At 43.0% G+C, this 22,950-nt stretch overlaps 1 protein-coding gene across 1 annotated transcript in view; it reads right to left on the bottom strand.

The window, feature by feature from the left end:
- Positions 1–7,828, bottom strand: part of LOC143973779 (uncharacterized) — a 71,522-nt gene extending 63,694 nt beyond the window's left edge. The window contains exon 1 of the mRNA XM_077474631.1: positions 7,305–7,828. Coding sequence (XP_077330757.1) covers positions 7,305–7,401 — 97 coding nt within the window. The 5' untranslated portion in view covers positions 7,402–7,828. The remainder of the gene's footprint in view (positions 1–7,304) is intronic.
- Between the last annotated feature and the right edge of the window lie 15,122 nt (positions 7,829–22,950).

Here is a 22,950-nt window from a genome sequence, read left to right as displayed (position 1 = left end):
TTTAAGTAATTCAACACAGCTGGAAATTTTGACATAGAGATATTTCTCCGTTGGATATCCGAACAATGCACCTGCTCTGTGTTGCAAAATGGTCATGTCCACTTTTCTGGCCGTTGAGATGCATCGGAAGCCCTTTCATTTTGAACTCACAAAATACTGCACGTTGAGACCGCGTACACACGGGCGGATTGTCTGCCCAACTAAGTTCGTCAGACAATCCGACAGACAGTCCGTTCAAAATTTGCATGAACGGACTTGACCACACACGATGAGCAGACAGTCCGCTGAAAGCGAGCGCGATGACGTGTACAGCACGTACGACGGGACTAGAAAAACGACGTCCTATACACTGCAATGCAACCTTCGGCCGTGTAAATCCTTTCTGAGCATGCGCCATACTTAGTCCGTCCAACTTGCCTACACACGAGCGGACTGTCCGCTGAAACCAAGTTTGGACGGACAAAACCAAGTTTGAACGGACTGTCTTACGGAAATTCCGTAAGACTTTGTTCGTCAGATTGTCCGCTGAAAAAGTCAGCTGAAGCCCACACACGAGCGGATTGTCCGCTGAAACACGGTTCAGCGGACTAAGTTGGGCAGACAATCCGCCCGTGTGTACGCGGCCTAACGTGTGTTCGATAACAAGCCACAATGAACTTCAAAAATCTGAAGGGGAACTTCCAAATAAAAGTAAAGGCCCCCTTCGTTCTGATTTGATTTGTATCTGTTACCAAATAGTTGACCTCCCTCCTTATCCTCAGCCTCCTTGTTTCATCATGGTCTTCCTAAGTATTTTAAAACTTTGTAATATATTCATTGCAGTTCTCCTTGCCACCAACCAGTTCCATTTCCCCTTTATTATTTCCTTTGGTATAGCTTCTTATTTATTTTATTTTTTTACATCACTGATATTGCCTCTTCTTTATTTTTCCTATACCATATTTTAATCTCTTATCTCCTATCACATTTCCATATCTTGCTATATTTGTATGTTTTATTCATTTTTCAATTGAAGCTAGATATAGGTACATAACTTTAATATTTTTATATACAGATAAAGCAATTTATCATCATTCTTCACTGGATAGGTATCACTATTATGATTAGAAAATGAAAACCAATCCTTCTACTTGTAACAAATTTATAGACAACGTCCCAGTAAACATAATGTTTCCATCATTCAACCAGTTAAGCTAGGACATGTACCATCTATATGTCTTGCAGCATTGCAAAAAAAATTTTTTTTAGGATTCTGGCTATATTTGGTCAACACCTGATTGGCACATAACTGATACAATACTTCCTTCCTGATCTGCCAAGTGGCAATCTGATATGCCCACTTTACCTATGAATATTAATATCCAATTATATTATGTACATTTAAGAATGCATCCATGCCTTTCTTAAAGCAATCTACTGAGCTGCCCAGAACCAGCTCTTGAGGAAGTCTATACCACAATTTCAGAGCTATGTGAGAAGAAGCCTTTCTGTATTTTGAGATTAAATCTCCTTTTCTCCAGACTTAAAGAGTGCCCACTTGTGCTCTGTGATAACTTTAAAGTGTATAACTGTACAACAAGTTCACTATATATACCACGTATGTATTTATGCATGTTGATCACATCCCCCTTTAATCTTCTCTTCTCAAGAGAGAAAAAATGTAGTTCCTCTAATTTTTCCTCATAGCTGAGTTGCTCTATGCCTCTTATCAGTTTGGTTACCCTTCTCTGTGAACTGGAGCCCAAAACTGAACTACATACTCCTAATGAGATCTTACTAATGATTTGTACAAGGGCATAATGATATCTCTCTCTCTGCAGTCCATACCTCTCCTAATACAAGAAAGGATTTTCCTTGCTTTGAAAACTGCAGCTTGGCATTGCATGCTATTATTAAGCTTATGATCTGCCAGAACACCCAGATCCTTATCCACCATTGATTCCCCCCAGTTGTACTCCCCCAATACGTATGATGTATGCATTATCTTAGCCCTCATATGTGCATAAGTGTACATTTATCAACATTAAACCTCATTTTACACAGTTGCCCAAATAAACAGTGCATTGAGGTCAGCTTGTAAGTTGGAGACATCCTGTAAGGACGTTATTCCACTGCATAGCTTGGTGTCATCTGCAAAGACTGAAATGGTACTTTTGATCCCAGACCTTATATTATTTATAAATATATTTAAAGTAAGGGTCCCAACACTGAACCTTGGGGTACACCACTGATAACCTTAGACCATTCAGAGTATGAATCATTTACCACTACTCTCTCTGAATTCTGTCTTTTAGCCAGTTTTATACCCATTTACAAACTGATCTTTCTAAGCCTGTAGACTTTCCTTTACACATTAACCTTGCAGCATTAACTCACTTATCTTTGAAGTGTGGTGATGTGGAACGTATGCAATGCAATGAGTACAAGTACAACAGTACAAGTTTACCAAATAGCAATAAGAAGTTGGCCCCCGGTACTCTGTGCATATTGTGGGTCATATTGGATGGTCTCTCACATCTATGTATGGTAAAAATGTTCAATGAATGTGCATTTCATACTAGACTTTATAACCAATTATGTTTGGTCTGAAGGAGAAGGGATCTCACTGCTCCAGAAGCACACATGCAGGCTGTAAACTGTCTCTTCGGCTGGGAAGCCACAGGTGCTGGCTATCACCACTAGCAACAGATGAAAAACAAGCTCTGGTCTGCCGCACTCTTCAGAAGACCACTTTCTTTTATTGGAAAATCACATCACAGCTCAATAAACACAGCGAACAAGGAAAAATTGCTGCCGTTTCACACTAGCTACAGTGCTTATTCACAGCTATGAATAAGCACTACAGCTAGTGTGAAACATCAGAAATTTTTCCTTGTTCGCTGTGTTTGTTGAGCTGTGATGTGATTTTCCAATAAAAGAAAGTGGTCTTCTGAAGAGTGCGGCAGTCCAGAGCTTGTTTTTCGTCCATTCTGTTTGGTCATCGTTGTATGTCACCATGTATGTATTACTGGCATCAGTAATTCTAAGTATTCATGGGCAAATCAGTAACTGAAAAACCAACACTTGGCAAGTTTTCAAATGATCATCATGAGCAGTGTAAACCCTGCGCTAGGCATACTAATGAGTTTCATATATTATATACTTTTATTCTGTCATATATACAATATTTATCATTAGTTGGCTGGGTCTGTACAAGCTTGTGGGACCTAACGTCTTAACATCAGAAATGTATCCACCACACCGGTTACTTGCAGTACCATTACAGTAAGTCCCCTACTTACCAATGAGTTCTGTTCTGGGAGCTTGTTTCTAAGTCCAGCTTGTTCCTAAGTCCAGCAAAGTTCAGTGCTTGCAAACAAAGGCCGCAAGCACTGATCAGTGTGTTCTGGTGGGGGGGGAGTCCCCTTGTCAGGACACAATAGTACAGCTGGGGAGATCGCTGAACCGGTATTGCATGTGTTGGTACAGCGATCTTTAAAAGTTGACAACTTGAAGGTCTGTATGTAGGAGACCTTCTGTCAGGGCTGTCTTTAAGGTAGGGCAAAAGGGGCAGCTGCCCTGGGCCCTGTCATTGTTGTGGGGCCCAAAGCAGCTGCCTCATACTTGCCAACTATCCCAGTTTAAATTCCCTCGCCCATTGAAGTTTTAGTCCCTTCCTGTGTCCTGATATCTCAGTGTGAAGTGCTGCTACTAATGTGCCCAGCTCTGCCCTATTGTTGTGTACAGATGACTCACCTGCAGACCCTGTGTTTACATGTACATTACCAGCATTCATATGTAAATATGAAGTGACATGCATATGTAAATAGCTGAGGCCAGCGGAATTGATATGTAAATAAAGGCAGTATTCATATGTATATTATGCCCCCCTGCAGGGAGGAGAAGATGCGCTGTAACCTATAGCAACCGGTGAGCAGTATTACTGTACAGTAATCTCTAGCAGCCAATCAACAAATATAAATCATGTGCTGTAACCTCTAGCAACTAATCAGTGAGCCTTAATGTATGCTGTAACCTCTAGCAACCAGTCAGTAAGTGGTAATGATATGCTGTAACCTCCAGCAACCAATCGCAATTGCTGCCTGATCTGATATACTACACTGATTTTAAGTCGAGCTGCTATTTATTTTATGTCTCAGAGAAGGTGGAGAGTGAAATTGCATGGGAGGCCCCAAGAAAATTTTTGCCCTGGGTCCAATCAATATTAAAGACGCCCCTGCCTTCTGTAAACCAAATGTTTGCTCTTTATAACATTCAGTTGTGATAACTTGTTTTCATACAGTCAGAGGTTTTAAGTGGTTCTTCAATCTTCAATGTACTGCAGAGGGTTGGAGGGGATAACTGAACCTAAAATGTGTGCATTGCACCTGATATGAGATTTATAGTCCTTATTCTATCCTAAAGCGATGTGAATTCACACCTAGATTATATTTAGGTTGAACATGTATGCTGTATCACCAAAAGAGAATTTGAATAAAGTCAAAAAAAACTAAAAAAAACTAAATAAAAAAAAAAAAATATAACAGACTCCAACACTGGTCAATGAGTCAATGCAGTTTTATCATCAACTGTATAATGTATAGAATGTTTAGCTAAGAGAACAAATGCTGCCATTTTAAAGTCTTGCCAAATCAATATCACCAGTGTCAGCGATGAGAACGCAGTTTTGTCTAATCAATGGATAAATAAGGAAAGGCCTCACATAGATACAGCAGGTGGATGAGTAGGCCTTACTTATGGGAAACATGTTAAGGCATGCTATGGAAAGCTGCTATGGATTTCTATAAACCTTTGTGATACCTGGATGTGATCAAGGGTGTATTTTTCCAACTTGAATGAGCAAATAGCCATGAATTAGCAAAGTTTCAAATCCAAACTGCTTTTTGCATTAAGGGAACATACCAGCTCACCTTTGATTTATTCTAGAGCAAACATTTTTATACAACGCCACTATTGTAGATCATCTTATCTTTAGATCATCTTATCTTTGAAGTGCTAATTTTATGGTAAAGGGAAGTTTGGATCACATTATTTCCATTCCATGAATCAATCGAAACACAAAAAGACTTTTTAAAAAAAAGTTAAATCGAAAGGCCGCTCCATGCAATGAGCTCTGGGGGAATCTCCCTTACAAACTACAACTTCCCCTGCAAAGTTAACAGCCTGTTTTCCTTAAATAAGTCAACCCCATACTGCGTGAGTTTTTTATTCTCAACAAATGTTGGTTTAATAATTAAAATATAGTGTTCTGTGAAAATAATTTTTCTTATATCAGCCTCCTGTTAAATTTTCTGTAGTATACCAGATAATCTGATTTAGTGTAGACCTTGTATACAGCTATAACCATGCATAACCTTTCATAGAAAGGACCTATGAGTGCCTGTTTTCTCATGGACTTCAGCTTGCATAAGAGCAATGTGAATAGCAAACTTTTATGAAAGTTTCAGCAAGCTTTGAGCAGCTTTTAAAATGCCCTTCCAGTCCTCTTTCAAAATGTCATACATAGATCCTAATGGGAATGCTAAATGTCACTTTAAGCAAGCTGCTAGCAGGCTTCAGCAGGCTTTCAACAAGCTTCAAGAGGAGCCAAAACCTCACACAGGCTTCAGCTTGCATAAGAGCAATGTGAACAGCAAGCTTTTATTAATGTTTCAGCAAGCTTTTGCAAAGCTTTTAGCAAGCTTTGAGCAGCTTTTAAAATGCCCTTCCACTCCTCTTTCAAAATGTCATACACAGATCCTAATGGGAGTGCTAAATGTCACTTTAAGCAAGCTGCTAGCAGGCTTCAGCAGGCTTTCAACAAGCTTCAAGTATTGCCAAAACCTGCTAGTAGCTTGTTTAAAGTGGCAATCAGCACTCCCAAACTGGAGCTAAAAGCCACTTTAAAAGCTTCAGCAAAGCTTGCTGAAAGCTCTGGGAATGCTTTGTAAAAGCTTACTGTTTACAAGCTGAAGCCCGTGTGAAACTAGCCTGATATGGGTCTAAAAATATAAATCATATTTAATTGTACCAGACAAACTTCAACAAGACATGGTCCCTTAAGTCCTGGTTCAAACCTATGCAGGTTGCAGCTTATGCATAGTCCAGGTGCATTTTGCGTTTTTCAATACAAGTTTTTGATTCATTGAAGTCTATGGAACCAAAAACACAACATGCTGGTCTCTGGCCCTTTCCATAAAATGCACAGATGTGAATGTGACCCATAAGAAAAGCATGTTAAATGGGCTGTGGTATGTTCCTGCAAAACTGAAAACACCCTAAAAATGCAGAGGTGTGAAGCAGACCTTATCCTGACAAAGAAGTCATGTGTAATGATCACAGCCAATGCTAGCGCCAATAAACCTTGGCCATTAGCACTTTGGCTCAATAGCTTGTAATATATACATGTAAAATAAAAAAGGAATCCATATCCACAAATATTATCATTACAGGTATTAAAAATGTACAGTTATGACAATGTATTATTTTTCCTACAATAGTTGTCCTTTAAATCACATTTTTCCAACATAAGCATTTATTCTTAATTTTAAATTCACTTTGATCATCAAAGTATAATGGCTTAATTCATTTTGGCATTTGTAATGTTACAAGTAAATAAACCTTCTTACTTGGTTAAGTAGCTAGCAACCCTAAGGCTTGATTTAAATAGAAGTTTTAGTGTAATGAGTTCTAATATAAAAAAAAGCTTCAAATGTATTTAATTATTATTATTTTTAATTGTATTTAAATGACTGCATATAAACAATATATAAAACAAATCAAAAGACCACATTTCTGAAAATGACAGATTCATTCCACCTATAAGTGAACAGGATTCCAGAAAAGTGTTTTGTTCACTTGCAAACTGGAAAGTTTGCATAGTTGTAAAAATATGGTTATCACTATAATATAAATAAAATAATGAAATAAAATAAATGTAAAGTTGGCACAGTTAGGCCCAGATTTATGTAAAATTGTTAACCCTTTTGGGATAATTTACTGACACAGATAAGTAACATGTTATAAATAGCTTCTTTTTAATATATTATATTGTATTAATGTGTTTTATATATATATATATATATATATATATAGTTATATATATATATATATATATATATATATATATATATATATATATATATATATATATATATATATATATATATATATAACAAAACAAACAAAACAAAACAAATATATATATATATATATATATATATATATATATATATTTTTTTTTTTTTTTTATAAAAAATGAAGTCTAGTACATTTAGCCAAAGTTTTTTTTAGATTCAAGCAATTAGTCCCTGTTGGTTGCTCACCTGTCACCAGAAGCAGCAGACCCAACAGCACTAGTAGGACCCGTGCTGCCTTCATGTTGGCAACACTTCCTTTGTAACATCTGAGAATTTTTAGCATATAGTCGAAATGGTTACACCATCAACAAACCCCAAAATGAGGAAATTCTGCAGGACCTATCCTTATATTGCAATGATCTTTGTACTGTGTCAATACAGTTAATACAGTTAATAACTGGGATGGTTTAGATGTCTTGGTGGGTTGCCATAGGGCTTTGCAAACGCAAATTGAAATTCATATTCAACTGGTCATCCAGCTATCTTTTTTCAAGAATTTTTTTCTTTTCTTTATCTTTCTAAGATGCATACATTTGAGCCAGAGATAAGATAAAGCACCACGTGAGGATCAAAGAGTAGCTGGGACATACTGCTAATTAATGTGTTACTATGTCTATGTCAGTACATGTTGCAAACCAGGCCAGTGAAGTAATACTTTGTAATTAATAATGACTATTTGAGTATCTTCAAAAACATTTGCCGTGAAGAATTTATTTTTTCTTCAAGAATTCTTATTCTTCAACATTCTGTATGGAAATAAAAGGGACAGACATATAATAATTGTTACTAACAAAAGTATTTATTTTTTCTATCTAATACTTGATCTTTACAATGACTAATTCACATTAGCGTGTCTCCAAAGTCACACAAATAACAGTGTCACTTTGACGCAACTTTTGGTGGGACTTTAATCTGATTTTACATTCTCTGGACCAAAGTCGCACCAAAGTAGTGCAGGCAACTTTTCAAAATTGCTGTGACTTTAAGTTGCACCAATTTGAACAAGTGCCATTTAAAAAAAAAAAAAAACTGGGCTGTGACTTTTCATGTGACTTTGATGTCCATAAGTGCAAATGGAGCCTAAAACTCGGTCCTTATGTGGTTAAGGGCTGCCCTGCCACAGTATATGTATGTGGGGTGCTCCTTAAATGGTTAACTTTTACACTGTCATTTTTTTTTTTTTTTTTTTTTTTATAAAATTTTATTGAAAAAGGGTATATAACAAATAATACAAAAATACAAAGACAAGGAATTTTCTCATTGTAGTATACAGATCGAGTGAAAGCAGTCATAAGACCTAGATTTTGGTAGGAACAAAGCATTCTGTACATTGCTCAAGGGAGACCTACCATTCTCCCCAAAGGAGGGAGAAGGGGAGGCCTCAACTGGATGGATCTGGTAATCGTAGGGTATCATGGTATGTTTCATAAAAGAGAGCTCCAGGATAACACAAAACATATAAAGAATATAAAATAAAATAACTATGGGGGGGGGGGGGAGGGGGGGGTAAAGGAAGAAGGGGGGGTGGTCAGAAGCAGGTGTGACTTCTTGCGTATTGGGGGGGAGGGGTGCTGCATAAATCCTAGCTGTCGGTGAAAGGTGGTGTGTCCCCGTGCGAGGGGGAGAGAGTCAGGAGTACGTAGACCCGTATGGTAAGGCTTTAAGTTGTAGCGACTATCGCCGTTGGCGAGTGTCCCTTATGGAAGAAAGAGTGGTCCTCAAGGTGGGCTCATTCCTGAGGGGTGAGTTTAGAGGCTATAAACATGTCCCATCTGTTGTGAAAGCATTGTTTGGCTTTTGCGTGAAGAAGATTTGTATTTAATTTGTCCCGAAAGAGAAGGTGCATGAGTTCCCTGCTAACTTGAGAGACAGAGGGTTTGGTTGTGGTTGTCCAGTTGGCTAGGATGGTTCTCCTAGCAAGTAATAGGCAAAGCAGGGCCCACTCCTTGCCCAGAGGTGTGGGGGTAGTCGACCAAGGGAGTAGTTTGGGGTCCCAGTACCCAAAGATGAGGAGTAGCGGGTCCTTGGGGAGCTTCAGGAGCGTTATCTCGAAGATAAAAGTCAATATTCGATCCCAGAACGAGGAGATGACCAAGCATGACCAGTAGCGGTGAGTGAGGGAGGGTTTAGGATGTTGGCATAGAGGGCATAAAGAAGCAGAAGATTGAGGCAATGGTGAGGAGGGTAGGAAAGGTATGTGCGCTCGATGCGCAGTTTTTAGTTGGGTTTCCCTCCAAGTTTCATTTGGAACCAAATTATAGACTGATTTGAGTCCGTGTAAGATCTTGTCCACAATATCGTTACTTGGAAAATCTTTAGCCCAGTTGGAGACCGAGGTTGATTCCAGAGAAGGTGTTGTATTTAGTAGTAGAGGTTTGTAAATATCAGAGATGCCATAAGAGTCTTTGTGTAGAAGTACTTCAAGGAAAGAGGATTAGAATCTTGCATGTTCCACCCTGCAAGTTTTCTGCAAGAAGCTAAGGCATTGGCCATGATGAAAGGTAGACGAATCCGGCAAGGAGAACTTGGCGGCCAGCCGGCGGAAGGGGAGCGCACGATCAGAGTCTGGGTCGCATAGGGAGTAGAAGGTGTCGAAGGCCCTTTTGACGCCATGTTTCATAGGGTTGGCGGTCCAGCCCCGGAGTAAAGTCCGGGTTACCCTGTATCTGGAGATGTCTAGAGATGAAGGGGGACAGTTTGAGGCTTTTCCGTGTTTCTCTCCAGGCAATAGCCGTATCTCTCAGTAAAAGGTTATGTTGCAGTGACGGTTCCAATTGTTTCCATTTGCAGTGGAGAAGAGCTGCTCGGGAGTAGGGATGGGTCATTTCAGCTTCCAATGGATAGTTTGAGCAGCGGGATTTTTGGGTTATCCAGTCCAGGCCTACCCTCAAAAGACAAGCTAAGTTATACATTCTAAGATTGGGAAGGCTAATACCCCCTTCGCTCCTGGGAAGGTGAAGTTTAGAGAAGGCTATGCGTGGTCTCTTGTTTCGCCATAAGAATTTAGAAATTGCAGAGTTTAAAAGTTTTGTATCCTTATGTCTAAGGAGTAAGGGTATCGTCTGAAGGGGATACAGGAGGCGTGCGAGACTGACCATTTTTACCAGGTGGCACCTTCCCAGGAGCGAAAGAGGCAGATCCATCCAGTTATCCAATTCCTGTATAAGTTTGGCGAAGAGGGGGGGGGGGGGTAGTTCAGGTGATAGAGAGATGAAGGGAGCCTCCCTATCTTAATGCCTAAGTATGTGATATGGGTTCTAGCTAACTTGAAAATGGAGTGATTTGCCCATGTCGGAGGTGGAAGGGATCCCAAGGGGAGTATTTCACTCTTGGAATAGTTGATACGCAGTCCCGAGCATTGTCTGAAACGGTCAAATATAGATTTAATCGTGGGCATGTCTGCTGATGGGTTGGCGGAGAATATCAAAACGTTGTGTGCAAAGAGGTAGGTTCTTAATTCGTGTGACCCGATTTCGATCCCGTGTAGCGGTGCTCTATTTGTCAGGTATCTGGAAAGCGGCTCTAGGGTCATGTTAAAAAGGAGTGGGGACAGGGGGCAGCCTTGTCTGGTTCCCTTATGTAGTCGGAACTTGTCCGAGAGGAGGCCGGCAGCCACCAGTCTAGCTGCAGGGGAGGTGTACATGGAGCTGATCAGGTGTAGAAAGGGTCCGGAGAAACCCATGTCCCCCAGCACCATGGAAAGCCATTCAAAATTAACATTATCAAAAGCCTTTTCGGCATCTAGGGTAATAATAGCTAGATCACTGGTAGGGTTACATCTAGCGTGTTCTAGTGCCATCATCACCTTCCTAATATTGATAGTTGCTGTTCTGCCCTTGACAAAACCTGACTGGGCGGAGTGGATCAGGGAGGGGATGATGTCAGCCAGCCTATTAGCTATTATTTTGGAAAGAATTTTGACATCAAGATTTAGGAGCGAAATGGGTCTATATGACCCAGGCTCTTGTGGGTCTTTCCCCTTTTTTTCCAACAATTTAATAATTGCTTGATTGCCTGACGGGAGATAGGGGCCGCCAGACCATATATGTTGGTAGACATCGGTAAGGGTCGGGGTCAGAAGTGAGTTTAAAGATTTGTAGAACTCGCCTGATAGGCCATCCGGGCCTGGGGCTTTGGAGGAGGCTAGCTTACGAATCGTATCGGATATCTCCGAAGAGGAAATGGGAGCGTTTAGCGAATCGAGTTGAGAGGGAGATACTCGGGTCAATTTTACTTCGTCGAAAGTCGCGTGCTGTGGGTCGGTCAATAGGGTCCGCCGCGTAGAGGGTAGAATAAAAGCGAAGCATAGCCGCATTAATGCCCTTCTGAGTAGTCGTGACTGTGCCATCGGGGTTGCGTATCGATGATATAACCATGGGGCGGTAGGGTCCCTTGCATAATCTGGCAAGAAGCTTGCCAGCCTTATTGCCAAATTTGTGTAGGGTGGCATCAAAGTGAGCTTGTTTAGTGGTTTCCAAGGTTTCGGCCCAGGTGTCAAAAGACTGCTTGGCTGTATGCCAGGCCGCACGATTTTCGGGGGAATCTAAGGCTCGCCGGGCCTGGTGCAATCTGGAACTGGAGGCTTTGTAGTGAGACAGGGCGTGCTTCTTGAACGAGGATGCATAAGAGATAATGCGTCCCCTGAGGAACGCCTTACCTGCATCCCAGAACAAGTTTGGACTGTCAGTATGTATTGCATTCGTCTGTGTATAGATTGCCCATTCTTTCGCCATGTAGGCTTGAAAGTCCGTGTTGTGTTGCAAGTAGGATGGAAAACGCCATATTTTGGGGTTGGAGTGTATGTCGGGGGTCTCCAAAGTCACTGAGATTGGAGCGTGGTCTGATATAGCTATGTCATGGATTTCCGCTTTTGGAAGGATGGAGATTAGGTCATTAGAGCTAAAGAAATAGTCGATCCTAGAAAAGACATTGTGAGGATAAGAGTAAAAGGAAAATTCTCGGTCGGTGGGGTGGTGAAGTCGCCAGATGTCATGTAGGTGGAGGGATTCCATAGTCATCTACCGGGTGGGCAATAGAATTGAAATCGCCCCCTACAATTTGTGGGAGATGGGGGAAGCGCAGAAGCCAGCTAGTCAGCGCGCTAATAAAAGGTTTTGTGGGGCTATTGGGGGCATAGACGTTGGAGATTGCAAGTTCCTTGGTCCCTATAAGGGCCCTAATCGTGAGGAGTCTGCCCTGTTGATCTGCGTCCGTAGATAAGATCTTACAGGGAAGATTCTTGTTGATGAGAATAAGAACTCCCGCTTTTCGGCCTACAGCCTCAGAGCCTACCACATCACCCACCCAGAGCTTCCTCATCCGAACAAAGTCAGATGAGGAGAGATGGGTTTCTTGTAACAGCGCTATGTCTGTCTTAAGTCTCTTAAGGTGTCGTAGTATCTTCAAACGTTTGTTGGGAGAACGAAGCCCTTTAACGTTCCACGAGACTATTTGTAGCATGGTGGAGCGTCAAGAGAGGCAACAGTAGAGAGTATTACTACCATGTAATTGGGAGGACCCGGGTCGTGTAACAACAGGAGCGGAGCTCCAGACAGGGCCAACACGGCCCCTGATAATGTTGCAGCAAGGGAGGGTACATTGAAGACAGGTGCAGCGGGTGGAAGAGGCAAATGGAGGGGGTGGGGAGGGAAATGACAAATGTGCCAGGTATAAAAACAGAGAAGGTAAACATAACTCACTATCAACTTCACTTTTTTCCGCATGGGGGTCACTCTGTAGACCAGCTCCCAGAACCAGGCCTCCAGACTGATGCAGATATTGCCGCCCTATAAAGAAGGAACAGTGTACGCCGTCAGCCCAGGCAAGGAGTAAAAAAAGTGTGAGATGGTCTGCACAGAAGAAACCACAGGGGGAACGAGTGTGCGTAACCTGTAAAACACAAACATTGAGGGAAAACAGAAACAGTAGAACAACCAGAAGCTGAAAGCTTATGGGATACTTAGGAGAGCATGGATTCAGTCAATGCAGCTTATAGGGCCTTTTGTGACCATTTGTCAAATATTACCTGAGAAGCGCAAGTGGCCCAGGAGGAAAGTGTTCATTCACAAGCCACTTCTACCATGAGAGAACGGGTGGTAGGCAAGGCTCCGTCCCTAGGAGAGAGAGAAAACAAGAGAAGTAGCATGGCCCTGGAGTCTATCAGCGTGGGTTCAGAGCGTGTTGAGCAGGACCTGAGGCTCTGAAGCGCTTGGAGGAGTCCTTCCGTGGGCTCCTCTGGTCTAGGGCCCTATTGACTGGAGCCGCTTTGGGTGCCGGGCTGAGCGGAGGGCCCGAACGTAGCGATTTCAGAAAACTAGTTGCATCGTCCGGATCTTGGAAAGAGAGCTGTTCCCCGTTGGGTGCTTTGATCCGTAGGACTGCCGGAAATGCCAGAGTGAATTTTATCTGCCGTTGAAATAGCTCCGTGCAGATATGTTGAAAGGCCTTTCGCTTCTTGGAGACATCTACTGAATAGTCAGCAAAAATTAGGATTTTGACCCCGTCAATCTGGAGAGATCTGGACTGTCGATATTGCTGCAGAACGGAGGCTTTGTCCGAATAGTTCAGATATTTGGCAATTATTGGGCGCGGGGATTTGCGATCTGAGTTGGGTGCCCCCACACGGTGTGCTCGTTCCACGGTGAAGGGTCCCCCAAGACCCAGGGCCTCCGGGATGCGGCTTGCACACAGTTCTAAAAGAGCGGATTGGTGAAGCGATTCGGGGATACCCTCAAAACGCAGGTTGCTCCTCCTGGACCTATTTTCGAGGTCATTGAGTTTTTCCAGAATATATTGGTTGGTTCTGTCCTGGGCTTGTTCCAGGGACTGTGTTTGATAAAGTTCTTCCTCTAAATTAGAGATGCGGTTTTCAGCCTCATTTAGTCTGGAAGCATGTTCCCCGAGCTGGGCTTGAAATTTATGCATGCCTAAGGTGACAGCTTTTTCAACAGAGGCAGCTATCATAGGTGAGAGGAGAGCAGCAACAGCCTGTGCCAGAAGTTCTGTCTGGTGGTCCTGCAGAGGTGGGGATGGCAGAGGTTGCAGCATGGTAACAGGTGCCGCAGGCCCAGGTATGTGTGAGGAGACTGGAGATTGCAGGGAGGAGGGTGCTCTAGAGGCTGTCTGGCCTGGTGTGGGGTCTCCTAACTCCATGTCTGGCGCTGTCTCCTCCGGATGGGCCGCGCAGGCCGGAGCGGTGTAGGCCGAAGCCGGGGCCTCGATTTGCGGTGAGGCCTGCCGCGCGGTGGCGGCCGCGTACGAGCGCGGCCCGGTTTTTTCCACGAACCGGTCCATCCTGGAGCCAGTGATGTGGGGGAGTCTGCTGGCCGGTGATGCGGGCGAAAACGCCGTAATTATAGCCGATTTAGAGGCCGGTTTGCGGGAGCTGTGGGAGAGGACAGCTACTCCATGCGGCGCCGGAACCGGAAGTTTACACTGTCATTTTAAATTTTTTGTAATATAACTCTTATTGCTGTCACAAGGAATGTAAACATCCCTTGTGACAGCAATAGGCATGTGACAAGTACTCTTTATCATAGGTGTGTGCAGAGCATATTGCATTAGGGTGTGCACCCTAAACCTCAAGCACATATGTGTGTCTACATATAAATGGCTCTGGCAGGGGATCAATCTCCCTGCCAGCACAGCAAAAGAGAGGAGACTTCTCTGATGGCAGAGCCAGTAAGATGGATCTTTCCCATTTTCCTGTTGGCACACAGAGCACTATAATTAATGCAGAGGCGGCTCTTTAATTAGGCAAATTAGGCGATTGCCTTAGGCCTCGCCCTCATAAGGGCCTCACGGGCCGCAATCGCCTAAATTTGCCTGACAGTGTGTGGGACCGGGGAGTGGAACGGTTAGTGTGCGCAAGCAAGCCGGCTGCCTGTAGCGAGGTGAGTGAGCGGGCAGGAGCTGCACATAGACGCCGGCACCATGCCGCCTGTCTGAGCTGATGATGAGCCTCTGCGGACGAGTTAGATGACATCATCTCGGCTCAGTCAGGCTGCATCCATTAACAGGCTCCAACGCTGCGGCGCCATCCTCCTAGCCTTTCCCCCAGTCGTCGGCCCCAGTGCATAGTGGGAGTTGTAGTTCACAGCACAGACAACAGACTTGGCCCTCTGGTGCCTTTGCTCTGCAGAGACTACAACTCCCAGATTGCACTGCATGAGGGAGCTCAAAGACAACATCACCTGTCACCGGCTTCTCATGCTGCCTTGCCTTTAGTAGTATAGGGGACCGACGAGCAGGTACAGTACATCATCATGCTGAGTGTACATTACCCTGTCTTTTTATGGTCTCATGGCCAGTACCCGGTCTGTCTCTGTCTGTCTCAGGTCTGCCTCAGTCTGTCTCTGTCTCACGGTCTGTCTCAGGTCTGTCTCAGGTCTGTCTCACGGTCTGTCTCACGGTCTGTCTCACGGTCTGTCTCAGGTCTGTCTCTGTCTCACGGTCTGTCTCACGGTCTGTCTCACGGTCTGTCTCTGTCTCACGGTCTGTCTCTGTCTCACGGTCTGTCTCTGTCTCACGGACTGTCTCTGTCTCACGGTCTGTCTCTGTCTCTGGTGTGTCTCTGTCTCTGGTGTGTCTCTGTCTCTGGTGTGTCTCTGGTGTGTCTCTGTCTCTGGTGTGTCTCTGGTGTGTCTCTGTCTCTGGTGTGTCTCTGGTGTGTCTCTGGTCTGTCCTAGGTCTCACTCTGGTCTGTCCTAGGTCTCACTCTGGTCTGTCCTAGGTCTCACTCTGGTCTGTCCTAGGTCTCACTCTCTGTCTCACGGTCCTCTGTTTCAGTGCTGTGTCTTGGCCTAGGCCGACAAGGCCCAGGCCTAGGGCGGCACTTTGCAGGGGCGGTAAAAAAGCAGCTTGCATGAAAAAAAAAGCCCCCCTGACCCATCCTCCCAAGTCCCGGCTCCAACGGCCGCCTCCTGCACAAATACTGCCCCATGTAGGCGGCTTGCTGTATGTAGCGTCGTACTTGTAAATATTATGGCCGTGCTTGGCCAGGGGGACTGGTACCACCATAAGCGTCAGGTGACTCTCCAGACCGGCTGCATGTAATTTGTCCCCTGGCAGTATTTGATGGGGCACAGACGGTGGCAGCATGTGATGGGGCACAGACGGTGGCAGCATTTGATGGGCACAGTGGCACTGCAATTGATGTTTTTTTTCAGTTTTTCCAAATATTTTGAGCATCAGCCGCCACTGGGTAGGATCATCATTGTGCCGCTTCTCCTTTCTTGTTGAATGACAGGCTGAGGGTATGTACATTCCAGTGTGGGCTTTGAGGAAAGCCGTTGAATGAGGCTGGCTGTCGTTCAAACTGGAGGGCTTATTTTATTTTTAATGGGCTTTTTTTTATTTATCTTGCTGCAGTTTTGCTTTCAAAATGAATGCCAGGCAAACAGCTATTCACACACGTGAAATTTTTCATCTACCAAAAGATTTATAATTCTGTGCACACATTTTTGTGATTCATATACCTCTGCCAGACAGTAAAGCCAGAATGGTGCACCACCTTCTCTATTACAGTTAAATAATACAGCAGTGTTATTTACCCTCTCCCTAAACCTGCTGATAATGAAGCATTACATTGATAAGTTATCAATTATGCTCATTCTGTTGTTTTCCCCTATCAGCATCCTGCATCATGTCTGCGCAGTCTGAGCATTGCCTGTATCATTGTCCGCACACAGTTTCTGACCGTCTCCTGTATCATTGTCCGCACACAGTCTCTGACCGTCTCCTATATCATTGTCCGCACACAGTCTCTGACCGTCTCCTGTATCATTGTCCGCACAGTTTCTGACCGTCTCCTGTATCATTGTCCGCACACAGTCTCTGACCGTCTCCTGTATCATTGTCCGCACACAGTCTCTGACCGTCTCCTGTATCATTGTCTGTGCACAGTCTCTGACCGTCTCCTGTATCATTGTCTGCGCACAGTCTCTGACTGTCTCCTGTATCATTGTCTGCGCACAGTCTCTGACTGTCTCCTGTATCATTGTCTGCGCACAGTCTCTGACTGTCTCCTGTATCATTGTCTGCGCACAGTCTCTGACCGTCTCCTGTATCATTGTCTGCGCACAGTCTCTGACCGTCTCCTGTATCATTGTCTGCGCACAGTCTCTGACCGTCTCCTGTATCATTGTCTGCGCACAGTCTCTGATCGTCTCCTGTATCATTGTCTGCGCACAGTCTTTGACTGTCTCCTGTATCATTGTCTGCGCACAGTCTCTGACTGTCTCCTGTATCATTGTCTGCGCACAGTCTCTGGCCGTCTCCTGTATCATTTTCCGCATAGTCTGACCATCTCCTGCATCTTTGTGGTGTGATTGTCTGTCAGCACCCTGTCCATGGCTCAAGTGTGTGTGTGTGTGTGTGTGTGTGTGTGTGTGTGTGTGTGTGTGTGTGTGTGTGTGTGTGTTATATATATATATATATCCTATGTTTAATGATATTTGATTAAAGAATAATTGGTCCGTGAAAATGATATAAACAGAGTTCATAGGATTTAAGGCTGTTAATATATGCATTTTTGCAGTTAATTTTTATCACCTATATTATTTTTCCCATTATGGGTGTGAGTGGGGCCTTGTGCCTAAGTTTTGCCTAAGGCCTCGCAAAGTCTAGAGCCGCCTCTGAGTTAATGTGTATGGGGTGATTAGGGTGTGCCCAGGCACATTTGGCACACCCTGTGCACAGACATATGCTCTTTATGGAGAGATCCCTCCTCTGCCCTAATATCATATATAACATGCCACTGTATTTTTTTTTTAATCCTCTAAGTACCTTATTCCTGCAGCACTGTTGTGTGGTCACATGATCTCCCCTTGTTCTTTGACATCTGCAGGGAAAGGTCCTTGGGAGGGGCTTCTATTACTCTACTGAGGTATGCTCTCTACAGTGTGTGGCCAGCCTTGATTGGTGCTCTGCCAGTCACATGACTAAAAAATACAAATAAAAACAGAAGAGCAATTCAAATTCAAATTATAAATATAAAAAAACGGTTTTATAGCTCCCAATAAAACTTTATTAACCATCAAATGTGTATGTTGTGTGCATTATTATGGTGTAGGCAGTGTGAGAGATAACTGAAACTAGCTTTCAATTTGTTCAGACAGAATCTGCATCCAAGGCTCTTTTTTTTACTTTACAGGTATTAGTAGTTACATGTGATATATTTAAAACTGATTTATATTCAATTTTTTTTTTTTTTGTGAGTCTCTTAGTGAATTTAATTAATCAGCATACTATATACCACCCCGTAGTGTTTAGCAATAGGAGGGGGGGGGGCAGTGTAATTTACCACTGTTTACACACCCACATGTGTGAAGCTATAGTCATGTGGACTGCACAGATAAGAAAAAGGAGAAAGTGATGAGCTTAGAAGGGAACTGAAATATAAGCATGCTCAGTAGCGGACACCAGCTGGTCTACACTATCTCAGCCTGCAGTAGGGACACAGAGAAGATGGAAGGGACAGCGAAAAGCAGGATCAACCAGGTATACCAAGTAACTATAGACCTGTTAATTTACCTTCTATAGTTGGGAAGATACTGGAGAGTTTAATAAAAGACCACATAGACGAGTTCTTGCTAGAAATGTTTTTAAGCAACAGACAGCATGGATTCATGAAAGACAGAAGTTGTCAGACAAACCTGATTTCTTTTTATGAGGAGGTAAGTAAAACCTTGGATAGAGGGGTGGCGGTGGACGTGGTATACTTTGATTTTGCAAAAGCGTTCGACACAGTTCCCCACGCATGGCTCATGTGTAAGATAAAGTCTATAGGCTTGGAAATATCAGTGTGTAAATGACTAAAAGACAGACTTAAGAGAGTAGTGGTTAATGATTCTTACTCTGAATGGTCTAAGGTTATCAGTGGTGTACCCCAAGGTTCAGTGTTGGGACCCTTACTTTTTAATATCTTTATAAATGATATTGGGTCTGGGATTAAAAGTAACATTTCTGTCTTTGCAGATGACACCGAGGTATGCAGTGGAATAACGTCCTTACAGGATGTCTGACATTTACAAATCAACCTCAATGCTCTGTATAATTGGGCGACTATGTGGCAGATGTGGTTTAATGTTGATAAATGTAAAGTTATGCACTTGGGGGCTGAGAATATGCATCCATCATAGATACTAGGGGGAGTACAACTACGGGAATTGATAGTGGAGAAGGATCTGGGGGTTTTGGTAGATCATAAGTGCAATAATAGCATGCAATGCCAAGCTGTGGTTTCCAAAGCGAGCAAAGTCCTTTCTTGTATTAAGAGAGGCATGGACTCCAGAGAAAGAGAGATATAATGTTGCCCCTGTACAAATCATTAGTAAGACCTCATTTGGAAAATGCAGTTCAGTTTTGGGCTCCAGTTCTCAAAAAGGATATCGGAGAACTGGAGAAAGTGCAGAGAAGGGCAGCCAAACTGATAAGAGGCATGGAGGAACTCAGCTATGAGGAAAGATTAGAGGAACTGAATTTATTCACTCTTGATAAGAGGAGATTAAGGGGGATATGATCAACATGTACAAATATATAAGGGGTCCATATAGTGAACTTGGTGTTGAGTTATTCACTTTACAGTCAACACTGAGGATTCAGAAAGGTTTCTTCATAGTAAGAGCTGTGAAAATGTGGAATAGACTCCCTCTAGAGGTGGTTCTGGCCATATCAGTAGATTGCTTTAAGAAAAGCCTGGATTCTTTCCTAAATGTACATAATATAACTGGGTACTATCATTTATAGGTAAAGTTGAACCAGGGAAAATCTAACTGCCTCTCTGGGATCAGGAAGGATTTTTTTTCCCCCTGCTGGAGCAAATTAGATTCTGCTTTTCATTTTTTTTTTTTCACCTTCTTCTGGATCAACTGTGGGTATAGGATTGGGTATATGGGAATTGATATTTTTTTATTTTTTTATTTTTGTATGGTTGAACTAGATGGTCTTTTTTCAACCTTACTAACTATGTAACTATGTACTTCTATTTCACTTTACACAAAATTAATGCTAAAATTTCTGACAGGATCAATAGTTTTTTCTTGCACTTACAGTATCAAACAGATATTACAAAATTAAAATATACCAAATTGTGCACCTTTATAATTCAAAAAGGTGTTTTACATGCCCCCCCCCCCCCCCCATTCTTTGTATCACTCAGTATTCAACACTATTGGAAATGTTGGTTGGCTGTGTCCTCGCCATCTGGAATGGTTCGATTCTCTGACCCCAAGTCACAACAGGACTCAGTGGTGCTGAGGTCAGAGGAAGGGAATGCAGCATGTGGTGGAGGGCATCTGAGACTTCTGTAAGTGTTGACTGCTGAAGACTTTGCTGTAGATTGCAACAATGGAAAGAAGGGAAGGTAGCAGACACAGGAGAGGTCAGTATATACAGTATCTCACAAAAGTGAGTACATTCCTCACATATTATATCTTTTCATGTGACGACACTGAAGAAATTACAATTTGCTACAATGTAGTGAGTGTACAGCTTGTATAACTGTGTAAATATACTGTCCCCTCAAAATAACTCAACACACAGCCATTAATGTCTAAACCGCTGGCAACAAAAGTGAGTACACTTGTAAGGGAAAATGTCTAAATTGGCCCCAATTAGCCATTTTCCCTCCCCAATGTCATGTGACTTGTTAGTGTTACAAGGTCTCAGGTGTGAATGGGGAGCAAGTGTGTTCAATTTGGTGTTATCGCTCTCATTCTCTAATACTGGTCACTGGAAGTTCAACATGGCACCTCATGGCAATGAACTCTCTGAGGATCTGAAAAAAAATGTTGCTCTACACAAAGATGGCCTAGGCTAGGGATATGCAATTGGTGGACCTCCAGCTGTTGCAAAACTACAAGTCCCATAATGCCTCTGACTCTGGGTGTCATGCTTATGTCTGTCAGAGTCTTGCTATGCCTCATGGGACTTGTAGTTCTGCAACAGCTGGAGGTCCGCTAATTGCATATCCCTGGTCAAGGCTATAAGAAGATAGCCAAGACCCTGAAACTGAGCTGCATCACGGTGGCAATACAGTGGTTTAACAGGACAGGTTCCACTCAGAACAGGCCTTGCCATGTTCGACCAAAGAAGTTGAGTGCATTTTCTCAGCGACATATCCAGAGGTTGTCTTTGGGAAATAGACGTATGAGTGCTGCCAGCATTGCTGTAGAGGTTGAAAGGGTGGTGGGGTCAGCCTGTCAGTGCTCAGACCATACGCTGCATGCTGCATCAAATTGGTCTGCATGGCTGTCATCCAAGAAGGAAGCCTCTTCTAAAGATTATGCACAAGAAAGCACGCAAACAGTTTTCTGAAGACTAGCAGACTAAGGACATGGATTACTGGAACCATGTTGTGTAGTCTGATGAGACCAAGATAAACGTATTTGGTTCAGATAGTATCAAGTGTGTGTGGCGGAAACACAAGAGTGTCTTGCCTACAGTCAAGCATGGTGGTGGGAGTGTCTTGATCTGGGGCTGCATGAGCGCTGCTGGCACTGGGGAGCTACAGTTCATTGAGGGAACCTTGAATGCCAACATTTACTGTGACATACTTAAGCAGAGCATGATCCCCTCCCTTCAGAGACTGGGCCACAGGTCAGTATTCCAACATAATAACGACCCCGAACACACCTCCAAGACAACCACTATATTGCTAAAGAAGCTGAGGGTAAAGGTGATGGACTGGTCAAGCATGTCTCCAGACCTAAACCCTATTGAGCATCTGTGGGGCATCCTCATACGGAAAGGTGGAAGAGCACAAGGTCTCTAACATCCACCAGCTCCATGATGCCGGCATGAAGGAGTGGAAGAGAACTCCAGTGGCAACCTGTGAAGCTCTGGTGAACCCCATACCCAAGAGGGTTAAGGCAGTGCTGGAAAATAATGATGGCCACACAAAATACTGACACTTTGGGCCCAATTTGGAAATTTTCACTTAGGGGTGTACTCACTTATGTTGCCAGTGGTTTAGACATTAATGGCTGTGTGTTGAGTTATTTTGAAGGGACAGCAAATTTACACTGTTATACAAGCTGTACACTCACTACTTTACATTGTAGCAAATTGTAATTTCTTCAGTGTTGTCACATGAAAAGATATAATAAAATATTTACAAAAATGTGAGGGGTGTACTAAATTTTGTGAGATACTGTATATGCTCTTCTATTGCATGGACTGTTAACATACATTTACAGACTTATTAGGCTCACTTGAAAGGGAATCTGTCATGGGGAGAAGGTCAAAATTGCTACCAAAGCTTGCCTGCCCCTCCTTGCCTCCTGCATATTCCTAATGGCCATAGTATATATATATTCATATATATATACATATATATATATATATATATATATATATATATATATATATATATATATATATATATATATATATATATATATATATATATATATATATATATATATTCATAATGGCCATAATCCCCATCATTGCTATGGACCAATATGAATTTATAGAAGCTGGGCAAAGCATCATGCTCCTTTGCTACCTAGAAGCGGAACTTTGTCTTTTAATACAGTCTGAGATCCAGACAAACTTTGGAGGTTGCAGGTGGAGGGATTGCTTTCAGAGCGAGGCTTGGCTAGTGTGAAGGAAGAGGCAGCAAAGTGTATCCAGCATGATATTGAAATAGGTGTTGGTCCTGTGTATTGTCTTCTTACTTCAGGAACAAACAGGTCAGCAGGAGAACAGGAAAGGTACAAGGCCAATTTCTATGCACTTATTGTTTGGAATACAAGCTTCCTGTCTTGGGATTGTGGGTTACATCTCTCCTAAGGAGCCATTTAGGTTTACAGCTGGTGCCCAGTGGTCC

The sequence above is a fragment of the Lithobates pipiens genome, unplaced genomic scaffold (genome assembly GCF_037356315.1).
Source record: "Lithobates pipiens isolate NorthernLeopardFrog02 unplaced genomic scaffold, aLitPip1_a1.2 Scaffold_98, whole genome shotgun sequence".
In the NCBI taxonomy this organism is placed as follows: Eukaryota; Metazoa; Chordata; class Amphibia; order Anura; family Ranidae; genus Lithobates; species Lithobates pipiens.
The sequence above is the reverse complement of the archived record's forward strand: the minus strand, read 5'-3'. Positions and strand labels throughout refer to the sequence as shown.